The 16760-nt window shown below is 40.2% G+C and overlaps 1 protein-coding gene across 6 annotated transcripts in view; it reads right to left on the bottom strand.

The window, feature by feature from the left end:
* FAM227B (family with sequence similarity 227 member B) overlaps positions 1-16760 on the bottom strand; it is a 217312-nt gene that overhangs the window by 972 nt on the left and 199580 nt on the right. For 4 of the 6 annotated variants that reach the window (XM_046654495.1, XM_046654496.1, XM_046654492.1 and 1 more), the window contains 3 exons: positions 4224-4301; positions 2995-3069; positions 2107-2176 (listed from right to left, as the gene is read on the bottom strand). In XM_046654495.1, the coding sequence (XP_046510451.1) occupies positions 2107-2176; positions 2995-3069; positions 4224-4301 (223 nt within the window). Of the gene's footprint in view, positions 1-2106; positions 2177-2994; positions 3070-4223; positions 4431-16760 lie in introns of those variants that run through there. The other 2 variants (XR_006887609.1, XR_006887608.1) reach the window with 1 other exon arrangement.

The raw sequence follows: 16760 nt of genomic DNA on the forward strand, positions 1-16760 counted from the left end.
CAATCAGATAATTGAGACAGCAGTGGTCTTATGGCATGAATTATCCAGAAAATTATCACAATTTTCTATGATTATTTTTGCTCATTAATGTCCAACTCAAAGATTGGACATCATCATCTTGTATCTCAGTTTCAGAGAGGCTGAAGCAAAGCTGGTTGTAAAATTTCTCCAAGGACGATAGTTATATGTAAAGTACTAGGAAATCCATTACTCTGTTCTAAAATAAACCTCTGGTACATTTTCATTCATAGCAGAAAGGTAAACCTTTGAGAAAATTTAAGTCAAATTTGTTGAAAGAATTTTGAGTTTTTTAAACCCAATAATCCAAACTCTGAATTGATTTAAAATTATAATGGTTTGTTTTTTAATACCTGCCATTTTCCACAGAAGATTTGTAGTTGGTACATAATTCTTTAAAGATACCTGGATCACTGTAAAAATCAGAAAGTCACTTGCCATGGCTTTGCTATTCTATTTAAGTTTTTTACTACAAGATTCCTTTTTTGCAATAGGTGAGTAAAAATTTCCAGTGTGAAGTCCATACTTGTCTTCATAACTGACTTGAAGAAAAAAACTATTTTTCAACCAAACCATCACCAAGTGTTATTCTAGAAATTATGAGAGATATCAAACTTGTCTGGAAAGGATGGAACTAGGGCCCCTGGAACAAGCCTCACACAGAAGATGGAATTTGAGCAGGGGGCCCGGAAGGATAAGTAGAATTTGGAAGCTGGGGAGTAGGAGTCCAGATGAGCAAAGTGGATGAGTATGAGTAAGTAGATATGTTCAGAAGGCTCAGTGGGAGTGAGGGCTTTGCCTTGGGAGATAGTGGAGAACAAGATTGGCTATACTGGCTGGAGACAGCTTTTGAAGAGCTCCAAACCCAGGCAGCATTTAAACAGGGGCTGCAAACCAGCAGCCCACAGACCTCATCTGATCTGTAGGTATATTTAGTTTGGTCTTCATAGTGTTTAAAAACTTGAGGTCCAAATCAGGAGGTTTTACAGAAGAATCTGGATTCCTGATGGTGGAAGATCTGATAACACTCTGGCCTCTGTTCCTGCAGGGAGGGAGGGGCTGCCTGGTGCAGAGGAGGCATGGGCTGTCCAGGGTGCAGCAGTTTCCACACCTCCTTGTGGTTTCCCTGACACTCAGGCCATTTGCCATCGACTGGCCGAGGCCACTTGTCCTCCACCAGCACACCTGTACAGTTATTTTCTTATATGAAATAAATGTTTCTCTGTGTCCATGTCTCTAGAAATAGTAGGAAAAAGAGACGAGAAGAATGGGAGAAAGGATTCTTTTTGTGGAAGTAGAGTCCTATTCATTTAATATTAAACACCCAGGTGTTTTACTCCCTTCTATCATCTTTCTGGCTCATATAGGAATTTGATTAGATTGTTTGATCTCTGTTTTTGGCATAACACCAGTAGCCAGTGAGGATTGCTCTAGATTTTTGAGTGGAAGGCTGACATGCTGACAATAAAAAGCTTCATCCTATTTCTGACCTCAGATTGTCCAACCTCCAGATTTCTGTACACTATTCTCTACATGTTCTAGCCTGTTGGAAGGGAAGAAGGCCCTTCAGATTTACAGGACTGCCCAGAAGTTGAGGAGGAGCAGAAGAGGAGGGGATAAAAAAACCCGGGAAAAATGGAGCAGTCGCTTGCCTTTTCTTTTTCACACCTGAGTCCTGTTTAGAGTCTTATCATTTCTGTCGTGTGTTTCTGTTAGTTGTGGGCAGGGACCATTCATCTAACACATTTGTAGGAATCCAATATATTTTTGCTGAATTATTAATAGAAAATAAAACATCAATAATTTTCTATTACTTTGAAATTCTGACTGCATTTGGAGGTTTTTGGTTGTATAAACTGCCCCTGGTCAGAAGCAAGGGATGGGGATAAGTGGGCACGAGGCGGTCACTAATATGTAAAACAGAGATTATCCTCAATGTGCATGTGGATGATTAAATAACAAGAATGTACTCTATCCTGCCACTGTAACTTGGATGTGAGACCACATATTGCTTGTTAAATATTGTCCAGTCTGTATAAGAGAAGCTAAAGAGAGAATTCTCAATTATTTTCAAAAACAGAAGCATACCACTTTATGTAGGAACTTCTCAAAGTCATCCTTAGCTTCATGAGGTTTCTTGGTAGCTTTTGTTTGGAGTCTAAGCATGAAATAAAGAAAATCCATAATTAAACTATTTGTTTTTATACTGAAATCAACTAAGAGCCAACAGTTATGAAGAGTTTAACATGCTGGGCATTTGCCAGCACTTTACATATATTAATTCCATTACACTTACAACAATCTCCTGAAGTAGGTCCAACTCTTATCCTACATTATAAATGAGGAAACAGGCTCAGATAGGTTAAGTAACCTGCCCACAGTCATACAGCTAGCGTATAAATAGAGGATTCAGACCGAAGCAGTGTGACTCGAGCCCTTGGTTCCAACCACCGTGCGACAGTGCATCCCAGCACTGAAGCATCCTCTTTAGGGAGATGGGTCATACCGTTTTCCTTTAACTGAGTCCCCTCCCCAGGCTCCAGCGCGGACTTTAAGGAGTGTCATTGGAGTGAAAAATATAAAGGGGCTGGCAGGGGAAAGAGAGAGATGGCAAAGGCCAAAGGGGAGGGTGCCTACTAGACTTTCGTAGGTACATTGAGGGCAGGAATCCAGGAATCATGATTTTTGTCACCAATTGCTCATTCAAGTAATATTTTTAAAAGGACTTCAGCTTAAGTCTTATGTCTGGTGGAGTAAACGAAGATGATAATGTTTAACAATTAATTAAATTAGCAGGGGTGATTACGTGGATAAGGGAAGCTGAAGTGTTCCTCCAGATGAACTGGCAAGTAGAACCCCTCTTTGCAGATATTCGAGTTGATGTATTTTTACATAATAAACCCATTGTGGTTTTATGTAACATATTTGTTCAATTAAAACGTTTTTAAGCACTACAAAGTTGAATAAGAAACAAACCTGTCAAGCTCCTTGTCAATTCTTTCCTGCCGCTGTCTTAGGAGTTTTATTTCTTCACTAATTCTGTGCTTTTCCCTATAAAATCAAAGTTTGTGGTTAAGTTTTAAAATAAAGCAGGCATTTCTAATTGGGAAAGAATAAACAAACAATTTGCTGACTTCCACATCTCACTGAAAATCCTTTACAAACGAATTCTTCAGCGACCCCTCCCTCTGCACTACTTGGTGTGAGGAATCCCCCAGCACATACCCTCTTATGAACACGTGCCAAAGACATCACCCTTGACACCTGAGGATGGCCTGGACTCCACCTTGCTGCTTCCACAGGGGCCCTCTTACAAGGTGTCCATCCCTGTTCCTCCCACTGAGCACAGGAAATCAAAGGGCTGTGTGTGTGCGTGTGTGTGTGTGCACATGCATGCACTTGCACACTTGCATTGGTGAAACGTGGGCGGGTGGGAAAGAAAGGGCACCCCGGAAAGCAGAGGCTCAAACTTTTGTTCTGCCTGCTGGATAGGACCTAGCTGGCTGCTCTTCCATTTATCTCTCTTTGCTGTGTTTCCTGAACAGCATCAGGTACCCAAAGGGGACGATACCCATCCTGTCTTCCCTTTAAAGCAATAGAGCCTCTAGGCAGTGACCTTGATATCAAGGACAGAAGAACTGGACTCTACCAATTTGTTGTCATAAGAATTGATGGATATCTTCTCATTAAGCCATTTCTAGCTTTCTGGCACATGAGAATACCATACTGGGTACGAGTAATCATTTTAATTAAGCACAAACAACTGAAAATGTTTTCCCAAGAAAACATTTTGGAAAAGACCTCCCTGCCTTGCTTTCCTCACTACCACTCCAGGTCCAGGGAGCTCCTTCTACTGCAAACAACCTTTCTGTTCTTCTTTCAGGACTCATCTTTGTAAATGGATAATACTTCAATTTCTATTCCCTGGAGCTCTCTCCTGGCCTCTCCATAGTGGGATGCACCCCCAACCACTCCAAAGCAAAGCTTCCTTCCTTCCTTCAATCCCTGACACTTGCCATGGCTCCGTGCTTACAACATACATCCTTGACACTTACCTGAAATGAATCTCCAAGACCATAATATGCTCAGAAGCGACTCTCCTCATCAGTAAAACATGGAGATTGGTGTGGATGATTTTTACAATCACTTCCAGTTCTAAAAGAGTCTACGATTTTATATTTAACAATAGTATGGCATCAACTTACATCCTCAAATCCTTTTGGTTCTTTGCAAATTGTCTTTTCGCCTCCTTTATAATATCACGGTAAGTTGGAGCAGGTGGTGTGATAGGCTTATGGTTAAGGAAAGATTTCCAATTAGGAACATTTGGGAGAGGTAAACAGTATCCTTCACAGGGGGACAGAGGGAGCCATCTGGCCTGGGCTTCCCAGTCATGAGGGTCTGGAGTTACACTGTGAGGACCAAAAGAAGACGGTACCCATCAGACCACTTTAAACTTGCAACCCGTTATTTGGACCACACCATTCATAGTACACTAGGATTTAAGAGTTTCATAAATCCTGTAATTACCATTTTTTATGAGTATTTTGGGTGTGCTTTAAAATCAGCAATTTGTTAAATGTAAATATTAAAAATATACCAAAATTTTTGTAATCCTGTTTAGTCATTTCTTCATTTCTACATATACTGAGAACCTCAAAGTCTCTTGACTTCTGAGAGGCTCTGGAGGTAACTGGCAGCATGTGTTGGCTGCCTCAGTTAGCCTGGCCTCTGCTAACTGCACGGAAGAAGGATGGTAAGCCAAGGTGTAAGTGCGTGGTTAATGAGGCTGGGGCTCTTGTCCATCTGTTTCTGGCACAGCCTGTGGCTGTGTTCCTAACCCTGGTCTTAACCCAGGTCTGTGTCCGGCAAAGCAGACACTCCTTCTGAAGCAGCAAGTGGCAGTCAACTCCAGGAGGCAGCCCTCAGCTTGTGTTAAGAGAAGACCTTAGCCTCACTGATAAAATAGGGAGTCTAAAACCTCATCACCAAGACACAGGGATGAGACTGTCCTCCTATGATGGCCCCACCCCAATCCTGAATCACGCTTCAGTATTATCTCTAGCCTTCTCTGAATGCAATTTTCTCATTTTAAAAACATTTATGCTCTATTTCAAAGGCTGTTCTTGATGCTCATTTAAATCTTATTTATATGGTGTAAGAATGTTAGGAGAAACCCATGGATTTGGTCCCTGGGACAGGACCACATAGACACAACTTTCTGACCTTAATTTCCTGAGTATTGTATCTCAATTGAGAAAAACATGAATGGCTCCACAATGAAGATTCTCACAGTAAACCTGAATGAAATTTATGTCTTTCCTATGAAACTCTATAAATTATTCAGGAAGTATCTTCAATCACTTATCATTTGAATACCAAGGTCTTGGAGTCAAGGAAAAGAACACCTGGTTTTCTGCGCACTCAAGACTACTTTCTCTGCAATGTCAGAGTGCTGGCTACAGAACTTGTTTAAGTAGGCTCCTTAACAGCATTACTGACTGTAGAGGAAAGCAGTGTTGATAGCCGACCATACTTCATCCTACCAAATGCAAAGTTTGAGAGGGTCTAGATGATTATGTCATCCCAAACAGGATGGAAATTCTCTGAAATAGATTTTAGAAAGAAGTCTGCTGTTATTTATTGATGCATTCCAAGTTTATTTTTCCCCTTAATCATGTCTAGGATTTAGAATATGGCTTTCCTTAAAGAAAGAGATAAGCCTGACTTTACTATTTAATGTCACAATGGTATATGATTCCTGAACTAATAACTCAATGAAAAGTTTGTTTGCACTATGTAGGTGAAAATCAAATCAGTGCCTTGACAACATCTGGCCTCCCCAGGAAGCAAACCAATAGTAACAACTGCATGTACACATGAGGAATGAAAATGCTTTCATTATCGACTTCAAGGACTCATTCAAGACATGAGGGCCAGCATGAAGCGAAATTGCGACGACAACAAAGTGTGTATCTTCAATGCCCTTTATCATATTCTCTCTTGGTGCTCTTCTTTCGGGACCTTCTCACTTCTTCCTTTCTCCTTGGGGAATGAAGAGGCCACATTTCTCACAGATTAGAGAGAGAGGGCCACCCTGGAGACTGAGCTCCAGTTTTGGCACTGTGGTCAACACTCATCATCTAGGGCCATGGTAACCAAGGTAGTTGCGATAATGAGAAACATATTTTGGACTTCTGGATGAAGACCAAATGAGAATATATATTTCTCAGACATATTTGGTCTTCATCCACAGTTCCTGGCTCACAGTTCCCAAAACTCTTGTAGTTTCCTGAGCATAAGAGCAGTGGAAACATCCTTTGTTAAATATTTGATCTCTTGTCCTCAGTTTTTGAAAAGGCTTCAGGACCATAAAGGTGAAATGGGTGTCTTGTTTATGTTAATGAAGGTCACTTTTGGACCCCACTCAAAAGTGGGGCTGGTTGCCGGAAGAACCAGCCCTGTGATAGAGGATTGGAACTGAATTTCAGTCCCACCCCATGATTTCTGGGGAAGGGAGAGGGGCTTGAGGTTGAATCAATTGCCAATGGCCAATGACTTAGTCAATCATGACTACGCAATGAAGCCTCTATAAAAACCCAGCCCTTTTTTGGAGAGCTTCCATGTTGGGGAACCAGAACACTTCCATGTGCCACCGTGCCGTATCCCAAGCTTCACAAGAACAGAAGCTCCTTTGTTAAGGACTTCGCCCTATGTATCTCTTCATCTGGCTATTGATTCATATCCTTTAATATCCTTTGTAATAAATTGATAACCTAGTGAGTAAACAGATTTTCTTGTGTTCTGTGAGCCATTCTAGCAAATTAATTGAACCCAAGGAGGGGGTCATGGGAACCTCATTTATAGCCAGCCGGTCAGAAGTCCAGGTAACAACCTGGACTTGTAATTGGCATCCTGAGCTGGAGGGGGCTGTTGGAACCTCCAGTTTGTAGCTGATTGGTCAGAAGCACAGGTAACAACCTGGGCTTGCAACTTGCATCTGAAGTGGAGGGCAGTCTTTTGGGACTGAGCCCTGTACCCGTGGAATCTGATTCTATTTCTGGGTAGATAGTGTCAGAATTGAGCTGAATTCTCAGAAACTCTGGAATTGTGTCCAGGAACCCTTTGTAGAAGTTAATCAGGCTGGCCCCCCTGTTCCTTATCTATAAAGTGTGGGCACTGAGCTAAATGGTCCTGTAGCTCTCCTCCTGTTCTGATTCTCCATGAAGTAGAATGTGAGGCTATTTAAGTTCAGACCCATCACTATGGTAGTGGCAAAAGGCTTGGAGAGTGTAGGATGGAATTTGAGATTTTGCAAAGGAATAAAGGAGAGAGTTTATTTACCAACTGGATATGGGGGCTGGATGAGAGACAGGGAAAAGGAGGGATAAAATATGACTGGGAAAATGATGGAATCATTCTATAGAGATTGAGAAGTCTGTCAATTTGAAGGGTGTATTATAGGGGATGAGAAGGCATTTTAATAATGGGCATGTTCAATTAGAAACTCTCTCAAGGTAGATAGAGAGCAATGGGGAATATGAATTCAGGAACTCTCTTCAGAGGTGACAGTTGAAACTGAGAATAGATGAGACTCTGAGGGAGAGTGCAGAGAGAAAAGAAGGCTAAAGAAAGAAGCCTGAGGAAGACTACATTTCAGGGGGTAACAGTAGAAGGGAGGGGAGGAACCAGTGGCTGGAAAGATATTGGAATTGATAAAATACAGTGTCACTTAGGCCAAAGGAGAGGAGCTATTTAAGGAGAAGTGTCAAGTAAACCGTAAAGGTCAATCTGAAGACCAAGAAAGGGCCACCAAACTGGGTGATACACTTACTTGTCCAACAATTACTTTCTGAGCACCTGCTGTGTGCCAGGCACTGTTCTGGACCCTGCAGATTTAACAGTGAACAAGATGTGCAGGGTTTCCACCCTCATATGGCTCACAATCTGGAGCATGTGCACGTGTGTGTACATTTGTGTGGTGGGGACAGAATATAAGCAAATGATTATTTTAAACAGTGATAAGTACTATGGGGAAGTAAAATAGGATGTCGTGAGAAGAGAGTGGGAACGTGTATGGGAGGCACAACGTTAGATAGGGAGAAAGAGGAGCTTGCCATCACATTTGAGTAGGAGAAAGGGCAGTGTGGCTGGAGCAGAGCGAGGGAGGGCAGAGTGGTAGGAGATGAAATCAGAGAGATAAGTGGGGCTGGATCTTCTAAGGGGCTTTGTAGCCCATGATAAAGTGCGATAGGAAGCTATTGGAAGCCTTTACACGAGGGACTTAGTGAGTCATGCCTTGACTCCTGTGTGGTGAATGGCTTGTAGAGAGGGGAGAAAAAGTGAGACTAATTAGGAGGCTATTTCTGTAGTTGAGGCAAGAGTTGGTAGTGGTGCTTGGATTAGGGTAGGAACAGTGGAAATTGAGAGAAGTTGAGAGTTTCAAGCTATGCTTTAAAGGTGGAGTTGATAGAACTCAGGGCTATTTTTAAATGGGTGTCCTGAAAACTGGAATAATATTATAGACCCTAAGGAATATCTAAGCGAACAATTTTGGGCACCAAGCCTGGCAGTGAGGGTGACAGTTTGGGTCAGGTAGTCCTGCCTGGTGACCAGCCCTCAAATCATCCCATGCCCAATCAACACCTGTGCAGAAGGCTGACAGTGCCATTCTTCTCCCAGCATTTAAAGACTTGGGCCCAAGAAAGCCTTGGACCAGCTTATCAAGTTAGCCTACTTCTTCATTAGTATATCAAACTGTAGGGGGCTAAAGTTAAGAAACCTTGAAGATACTGGTTTTCAGTTGGTGGTGAGGGGGTAGGGCAGTAATTGGGAATGGAGTGAGTGGAGATGAAAGAAATTAACATCTGTTGGATATCCAACACATGCCAGGTACTGTGACTGGCTCTTTAGACACCATGTCTCTAGAATTCTGTTTGAGGCTGTTAACAAGATGAAAGGGTGAATGGTGTCTTCACTTACATGAACATAGCTCTGCCCCACACAGTCCTATTTGTTGCCTGGCAGAGGCCATCCCAAGAAGTTTCTTCCCAGTGAGGGCCTCACTTTGGCTCGAGTCCTGTTTTCAGGGTGCTCATGAGGGCAGCTCGTTCGCTCAGGCAGAGAAATTTCATAGTGATGTAGGTTATATTTGAACAGTAGCTGTTATTGAATAGCCAATTATCGACTGGAATTTCCTGTTTTCAACTGATCGTTCTGGCACCTTATGGTCAGAAATACAGCATTGTCTTTGGGAATTATGTGACATTTGTGAGTTCTGATCACATTGTACAAATTATCTTCAGGGATCTTCTAAATGACATTACTGGAATAAGTGTCCATATGAACTACAGCTTTTTCTTGATATGAATCAAGTCTGAATGGTAAAATTTCAAAATAAAACGTCCTTAGGCTGGATCCAAGTTTCTTTCAAACTTTGGCTTTGAGATTTCATTGTGCATAAGTAATATATTTGACTATTCAATGAATGACAACATCAAGGATACATCAGTCCTCAAATCTAAAGAGGAGGAGTAGAAGCTTCACTTTAAATAATTAAAGCAGAGAAAAACTAAACCTTACAAAATCTATTCATTTGGATGAATGTTTCAGCAAGACTTAGAAAATATTATTGTACAAAGAATGTTTTTAGCAGCATTGATGTAATCAAAAAAGAAAAATTCTCCCATAATTCCACTTTCCAAAAATTAAAACTATTTTCAATTTTCTACATGTCTTTCCATCTGTCATATGCAAATATGTACTTAAAAATTGTCTATAAAGTTAAATTGCTAAACAACAGTTTAAACTTTTAAAATTCTTAAAGAAATATTGAGGGGAAAAGTTTTGCCTTAGACATTAATGTTTTTCCTAAATCAAATACATTAAAATGGATTAAAGGATTTATCAGGTCTTTAGAAAGTAATAGCTATATTTATATATAACAACAGGGATACATTCTGAGAAAGGCATCATTAGGCGATTTTGTCACTGTGCGAGCATCATAGAGTGGACTAACACAAACCTAGATGCTATAGCGTACTACACACCTAGGCTATATGGTATTAATCTTATGGGACTACTGTCATATATATTTGGTCCATTGTTGACTGGAATGTCATTATGCCACACGTGACTATAATTATTTTAACGTTTGCAAAAGATTTCACTAGGTGTACATATGGAGGGTTCTATTGCCCTGATGACAGCATGCTGCAAACACTGCTGGGTTTTCTTATATGAAATCACCAATTTCTCCTCTCTTCTCCAATTTTGTGTACCAAGATGACATTACCCCCCCAAGAGTTTAGCAAGGGAGGCCTGTGTCTCTCCTAGCTCAGGTCCCTCTGAATTCTGGGAAAAGATAGCCCATGTTTTGCTTGGCTTGGGACTGGTGTGATGCACATGGTTGAAGAAGAGGCAGTGGTCCTGTTGGTTACATAAGCAGGAAGCCTGCAATCTCAGTTATGCATGATTTCCATCTCTAGGTTTTCCCCCTTTGCCTGTCACAGACTGTGAAGAAGTCCAGCAGCGTTAGAAGAGAAGGCTCGGCAATCTTCCTGGGACAGGCCGTACCTGAAGGTATCAGGCCACTTGAATGCCTGTCTTACTCCTCCTGCTACATCAAGTGACTGAAAGTCTAAGATCTTCTCTGAGGACAAGTCACACAAAATTAAGAATCATTCTTGTAGATTGATTAGCACAACTAAGAATACACTTTTCCTAAAGTATAGATGGTCTTGAGCTACTGAAATTTAATTTGCATGCAGCTATTTCCTGCTAATATTTAATTTCTCTCTCAGAGTGCCTGTTAGAATTTCAAAGATCTCATCCTTCTACAAAGTTACATTGTGATCTTAAGTATGGTTTCCATGATGAAATTTTTGTGAGCCAGATGATACATTTGTCACCCTGAACTAATTGGATTTTCTTTGCCCTGCACATTCATCATATAGTATTGGTATCGAAACAAAGAAGTATGTTTTATTTCTTATAAGTTATTAATTTTGAACATATGTCATTATTGAAATGAACTGGGTATATATTTTTATAAAGTCATTTTCATTGTTCACAACATTTGATCACAATTGTATATTTGTGTTGTGTAATGAGGTTCTGGCTGTATAATGTTGATGTTGACTGAGACCTCAGCATTTTCTTGCAGGATTCAATGAAGATAATTTTCAGCAGACTCCTGTTAATGACTATCCTAATTTTTATTCTCTTCAGACACTTAAAGCCATCAATTTATCCCAACTGTAGAAAAATAGAGTACTTAAAGCTAACAAATCATGAGAAATGGCTATATTCGATTCCTTGGGGATGACTGTGGCAACATGTTTCCCAACTCCACGTCTGAACTGCCTTCACACTTCATTTTCTCATGCACTGCTACGTGGAGGTGACATGGCAAGCCACTAAATGGAGGAGTCACTTGTGTGCAAATAAAATGGTCCTGTTCTGAGACTTTACAACAGCTGTGGTTGGGATGTGGCCAACCAAGACCTGTAGCCATCCTAGGGGCCTCAATTCAAACCCTGGGGCCTTTGATCTTCCTTTAGAATCAGAGTATTAGAGAAACAAGGGACCTGAGAAATCGTCGGGTCCAATTTGCTTATGTTATAGATGAAGAAACTGAGGTTTCTAGAAGGGAAGTACCTTGTCTTTGAGAGCTTGGGTGTGTATGAGACTCAGGAAAAGAATGGCCCAGAGGCAAATTTTGCTCTTATCTGCCAAAAGCATTGTCCTAGACTCAGGCTGCTGGAGGCTTTGCTGTAACCTCATATCCCTTAGACATATTCCTCAGGGTATCCTCAGAATTGCTCATGAGATTACCAGGTTTAAGGCCAAGGTACCCATTCTACACATAATGCTATTGTATAAGAAGTAAAAGGAACCTAACCAGCAAGCCATGGCCAAACTCTCCTTTATACACCAGAATTCATTTAATTCTTAACTCTAAAAACTAAAGTCTTGAAATAACTCATTAGTACATGGCCCAAACTGATTTTAGAGCTGTTATCTTCTGCTCAATGTTTACCTTTGCTTACACTCTAAATATTTTAATGTTAAATTTGTAAGAGTGTCAAACATCCACAACATAGCCATGTACACAGAAATTTAAAAAAAAGTTATTAACCAAACACATGTACCTTATTCTACAGGAGAGAGTACCACTGTTGGAATCTCACTCAGATTCTGTATGGCCTGGTATTACATGTAGAATAGGGCTGCCATTTTAGTAAGTTTCATTACTTAACATGTCATTAGCAGCAGTTTTGTAGCATAGTCTAGAAAACTGAGGGAAGAGGGCTACTGGAAATATTAACACAGATTTAACTAAAAGCATTCAACATGGCTATAGTTAACAAGACAAGAAATAACAAATGTTGGAGAGGATGTGGAGAGAAGGGAACCCTCATACACTGCTGGTGGGAATGCAAACTGGTGCAGCCACTATGGAAAGCAGTATGGATATTTCTCAAAGAACTAAAAATAGAAATACCATATGACCCAGCTATCCCACCACTGGGTATTTATCCAAAGAACATGAAATCAAGAATTCAAAGAGATTTATGCATTCCTATGTTCATTGCAGCATTATTCACAATACCAAGATGTGGAAGCAACCCAAGTGCCTATCAATGGGTGAATAGATAAAGAAGATGTGGTATATATAACAACGGAATACTATTCAGCCATAAAAAAAGACAAAATCTTGCCATTTGCCACAACAGGGGTGGACCTTGAGGCTATTATGCTAAGTGAAATAAGTCAGAGAGAGAGAGACAACCACTGTATGATTTCACTCATATGTGGAAGATAAACAAACACATGGATAACGAGAACAGATTAGTGGTTATCAGAGGGGAAGGGGGTGGGGGGAGGGAAAAAGGGATAAAGGGCACATATGTATGGTGATGGATAAAAACTAGACTACTAGTGGTGAACATGATGCAGTCTATACAGAAACTGATATATAATCATGTACACCTGAAATTTATACCATGTTATATACCAATATGACCTTAATAAAATAATTTTTAAAAATCCTCATATATTCCTTCTAAGCTATAACCTTTGAAATATAAATATTAAAGTGGTATGAATCCATTTCTGAAAAATTTCTTTATGTCTCCCATTTTATTAACTTCCACTGTCTTGGCCTACTTCCAGACTACTATTATGAAAGTTGGTCACTCAATAAATCTATTGTAGAGCATGAAAAAAAAGCATTCAACAAACTTGCCAGGACTTTTACTAGGCATTAAGGCACAGAGATGAGTAAGACACAGTGTTTGGCTTTAAGGAATCAGTAGGAACGAGAAATGACAACAGACAGTTTTTGAAGTAGGAGACAGGAGAACTATAAAAAATAGGAATAAAGACTATACATGTGAGGTAAGTACCAAAAGGAGTCAATTTGGCTTTTTCTTTTTTTTTTTTTTGAGGAAGATTAGCCGTGAGCTAACTGCTGCCAATCTCCTCTTTTTTTCTTTTTTTTTTCTGAAGAAGACTTGTCCTGAGCTAACATCCCTGCCCACCTTCCTCTTTTTTTTTTTTTTAAAGATTTTATTTTTTTCCTTTTTCTCCCCAAAGCCCCCTGGTACATAGTTGTATATTCTTTGTTGTGGGTCCCTCTAGTTGCGGCATGTGGGACGCCATCCCAGTGTGGCTTGATGAGCAGTGCCATGTCCGTGCCCAGGATTCAAACCAACGAAACACTGGGCCACCTGTAGCAGAGCACGCGAACTTAACCACTCGGCCATGGGGCCAGCCCCCCACCGTCCTCTACTTTTTACATGTGGGACACCTACCACAGCATGGCTTGCCAAGTGGTGCCATGTCTGTACCCGGGATCCGGGCCGGTGAACCCAGGGCTGCCAAAGTGGAATGTGCGCACTTAACTGCTGTGCCACCAGGACGGCCTCACTTTTCCTTAAATACACAGGACTTTGACTCTAAACTAGGATAGGGTTTCTACTTTCTGAAATCTTAGTGCATCTCACAGAATCACTTGGAGCCACAGGCTGACAGCGATTTTATGGGGTGAACCCATAGTAACAGTGTCAGTTTTATTTACTCCTTCCTTTGCTGCCTACCTCCTAGGAGGAGAAATGGGTTGAGTGAACACAAAATTATAATCTAGTCAATTTTTTTATATTTCCTTGAGATTGAGTTTTAGTCCTAAATTCTAAGCATTAAAAAACCTATGGCTGGGGCTGGTCCCGTGGCTGACAGTTAAGTTTGTGTGCTCTGCTTCAGCGGCCCAGGGTTTCGCTGCTTTGGATCCTGGGTGCGGACATGGCACCACTCATCAGGCCATGCTGAGGCGGCATCCCACATGCCACAACTAGAAGGACCCACAACTAAAATATACATCTATGCACTGAGGGGATATGGGGAGAAAAAGCAGAAAAAAAAGGAAAAAAAGATTGGCAACAGTTGTTAGCTCAGGTGCCAATCTTTAAAAAAAAACATTTATGGCTTTCTTATCTGATTTTTTTATTAACTAAAAATACATAGAGCAAGAATATTTATTTGTTCAATGATAAAGATCATCTAAACTATTTGAAAATGAAGTTTTCTTCTCTTATTTGATACAAATTGGGCTTTACCATAATTACACTAAATTAAAAAAAAACAACTGAACTCTTCCTAACTATCTGGGATGAAAATCCCTCCTACTCCCCTCTTATTTTTCCTTTGAGCCATGTTTATAATTTGAAGCCCAAACTGTGGCTAAAAAATTGATACAAACCACTCTCTGGAACCTGATTACCTAAGGCAACTTAAGTTTTCTATTTATTTCATTAGTTAGTTTAATAACAAGTTTGCTGAATTGTGGTTTGTGTCTTGTGTATTTCATTAAAAGAAAAGAAAAGAAAAACCCTAACTAGAACTTAAACTGAGTCTGTAAGAAAAAAGAGCCGGATCTTACAGGCAATTTTGTAATTGTCTCTGGCTCAAGGTGGCTGCAAAATGCTTACAACACACGTGCACATGCTTACCCATGTAAAACAAAACCCCTTTGTTCCCCAAGTTCTTTAAAGTATGTTGTTCATTCCCTGCGCGTCCCCCCCAACCCTTTTAACTTGGCACGGCTGCTAACTGGCAGAGTTTGTGAAAGGAAGAAACCTAGCAACCTCCTCAGCAAAGTTTAGAAAAGCTTCAGTAAAAAGTAAGCTAAAAATAAAAACAAAACCTCCTTTTCTCTTCTAAGAGCAAAATTTAAATACTTGATGTGTCCTTTATCTTACTATGCCTCCATGATGTTTTTCTGCTTATAAAGTACTCTAGTAAATGTCTTGAACATATTTTTAAAAATTTAAAATAAAGGGGCTGGCTCCGTGGCCGAGTGGTTAAGTTCACATGCTCCACTTCGGAGGCCCAGGGTTTCGCGAGTTCCAATCCTGGGAGCGGACATGGCACCGCTCATTAAGCCACGCTGAGGCGGTGTCCCACATGCCACAACTAGAAGGACCCACAACTAAAAATACACAACTATGTACCAGGGGGCTTTGGGGAGAAAAAGGAAACATAAAATCTTAAAAAAAAATTTAAGATCTAGTCCTTTAAGAATTAAGAAATAATTCCCAGCATGAGAATTAGGTTATTTTAGGTAAATGATTTATATTAGCATCAATGGGAATTAAGTAAAGGGAGTCCATGGGTCAGAAATCTGACAGTAAAAAGGCAATTACAGAATTTTATACAGATTTAGGTTACTTACAAAGTGATTGACCTGGGAGCATGTACAGAGAGTGGTAAGCTGTCTTTTACGGATTGAAGCCATGTTGTGCGGAGCAAAAAGCTGCCTGATGATGAAAGTAGTTTACCTCTGAGCAAAAATAAACCAAAATCAAGTTAAACAAAACTAGCATAAAAGCGGGAAAAAATCCAACCAAAAAAGCAAAATGCGAAGAGAAATTTAAGAGTTCAGCTGGGAACTTAACTTTGTTGGTAATTCTGTTGGATGGATGACTAGTGAATGGTTGAATAAGATAATATGTAATCTTAGGCCACTAAACTTCTAAAATTAGAAGGCTGCAAATGGCAAGGCAAAGGAAAGTTCTGTACATGCTGGCTGTCTCATATTTCAAGGTGGCATCTCAAGTTCTGTGAATAGATTGAAGTTTTCTTCTTACCCAAGACAGTGCTGTCCATAGAACTTTTTTTTTTTTTTTTTTTTTGGTGAGGAAGATTGGCCCTGAGCTAACATCTGTTGCCAATCTTCCCCTTTTTTCTTGAGGACGATTGTTGCTGACCTAATGTCTGTGCCAATCTTCCTCTATTTTGTATGTGGGATGCCACCACTGCATAGCTTGATGAGAAGTGTGTAAATCCATGCCTGGGATTTGAACCCGCAAACCCCAGGCCACCAAAGCAGAGGGTGCCCACTTAACCACTATTCCACTGGGCTGGTCCTTGTCCATAGAACTTTTTGTGATGACAGAAATGTTTGATATTTGCACTGTCCAATAGTCACATATGGTTAATGGAAACTTGAAATGTGACTAGTGGAACTGATGAACTGAATTTTACTTATACTTAATTTTATTAATTTAAATATGTTTAGCCACACATGGTTAGTGGCTACCATATTGGACAGCACAGCTCTGAATGATGAAAAACAGGATAATTACCTAACTATATGCACATATTTATATTTCTTTAAATCTTGGTCTAAATAGTATATATTGCAGTTTTACATAACATTATAAAATATCATTGAATGGATC

This window comes from Equus quagga, chromosome 2 (genome assembly GCF_021613505.1).
Source record: "Equus quagga isolate Etosha38 chromosome 2, UCLA_HA_Equagga_1.0, whole genome shotgun sequence".
In the NCBI taxonomy this organism is placed as follows: Eukaryota; Metazoa; Chordata; class Mammalia; order Perissodactyla; family Equidae; genus Equus; species Equus quagga.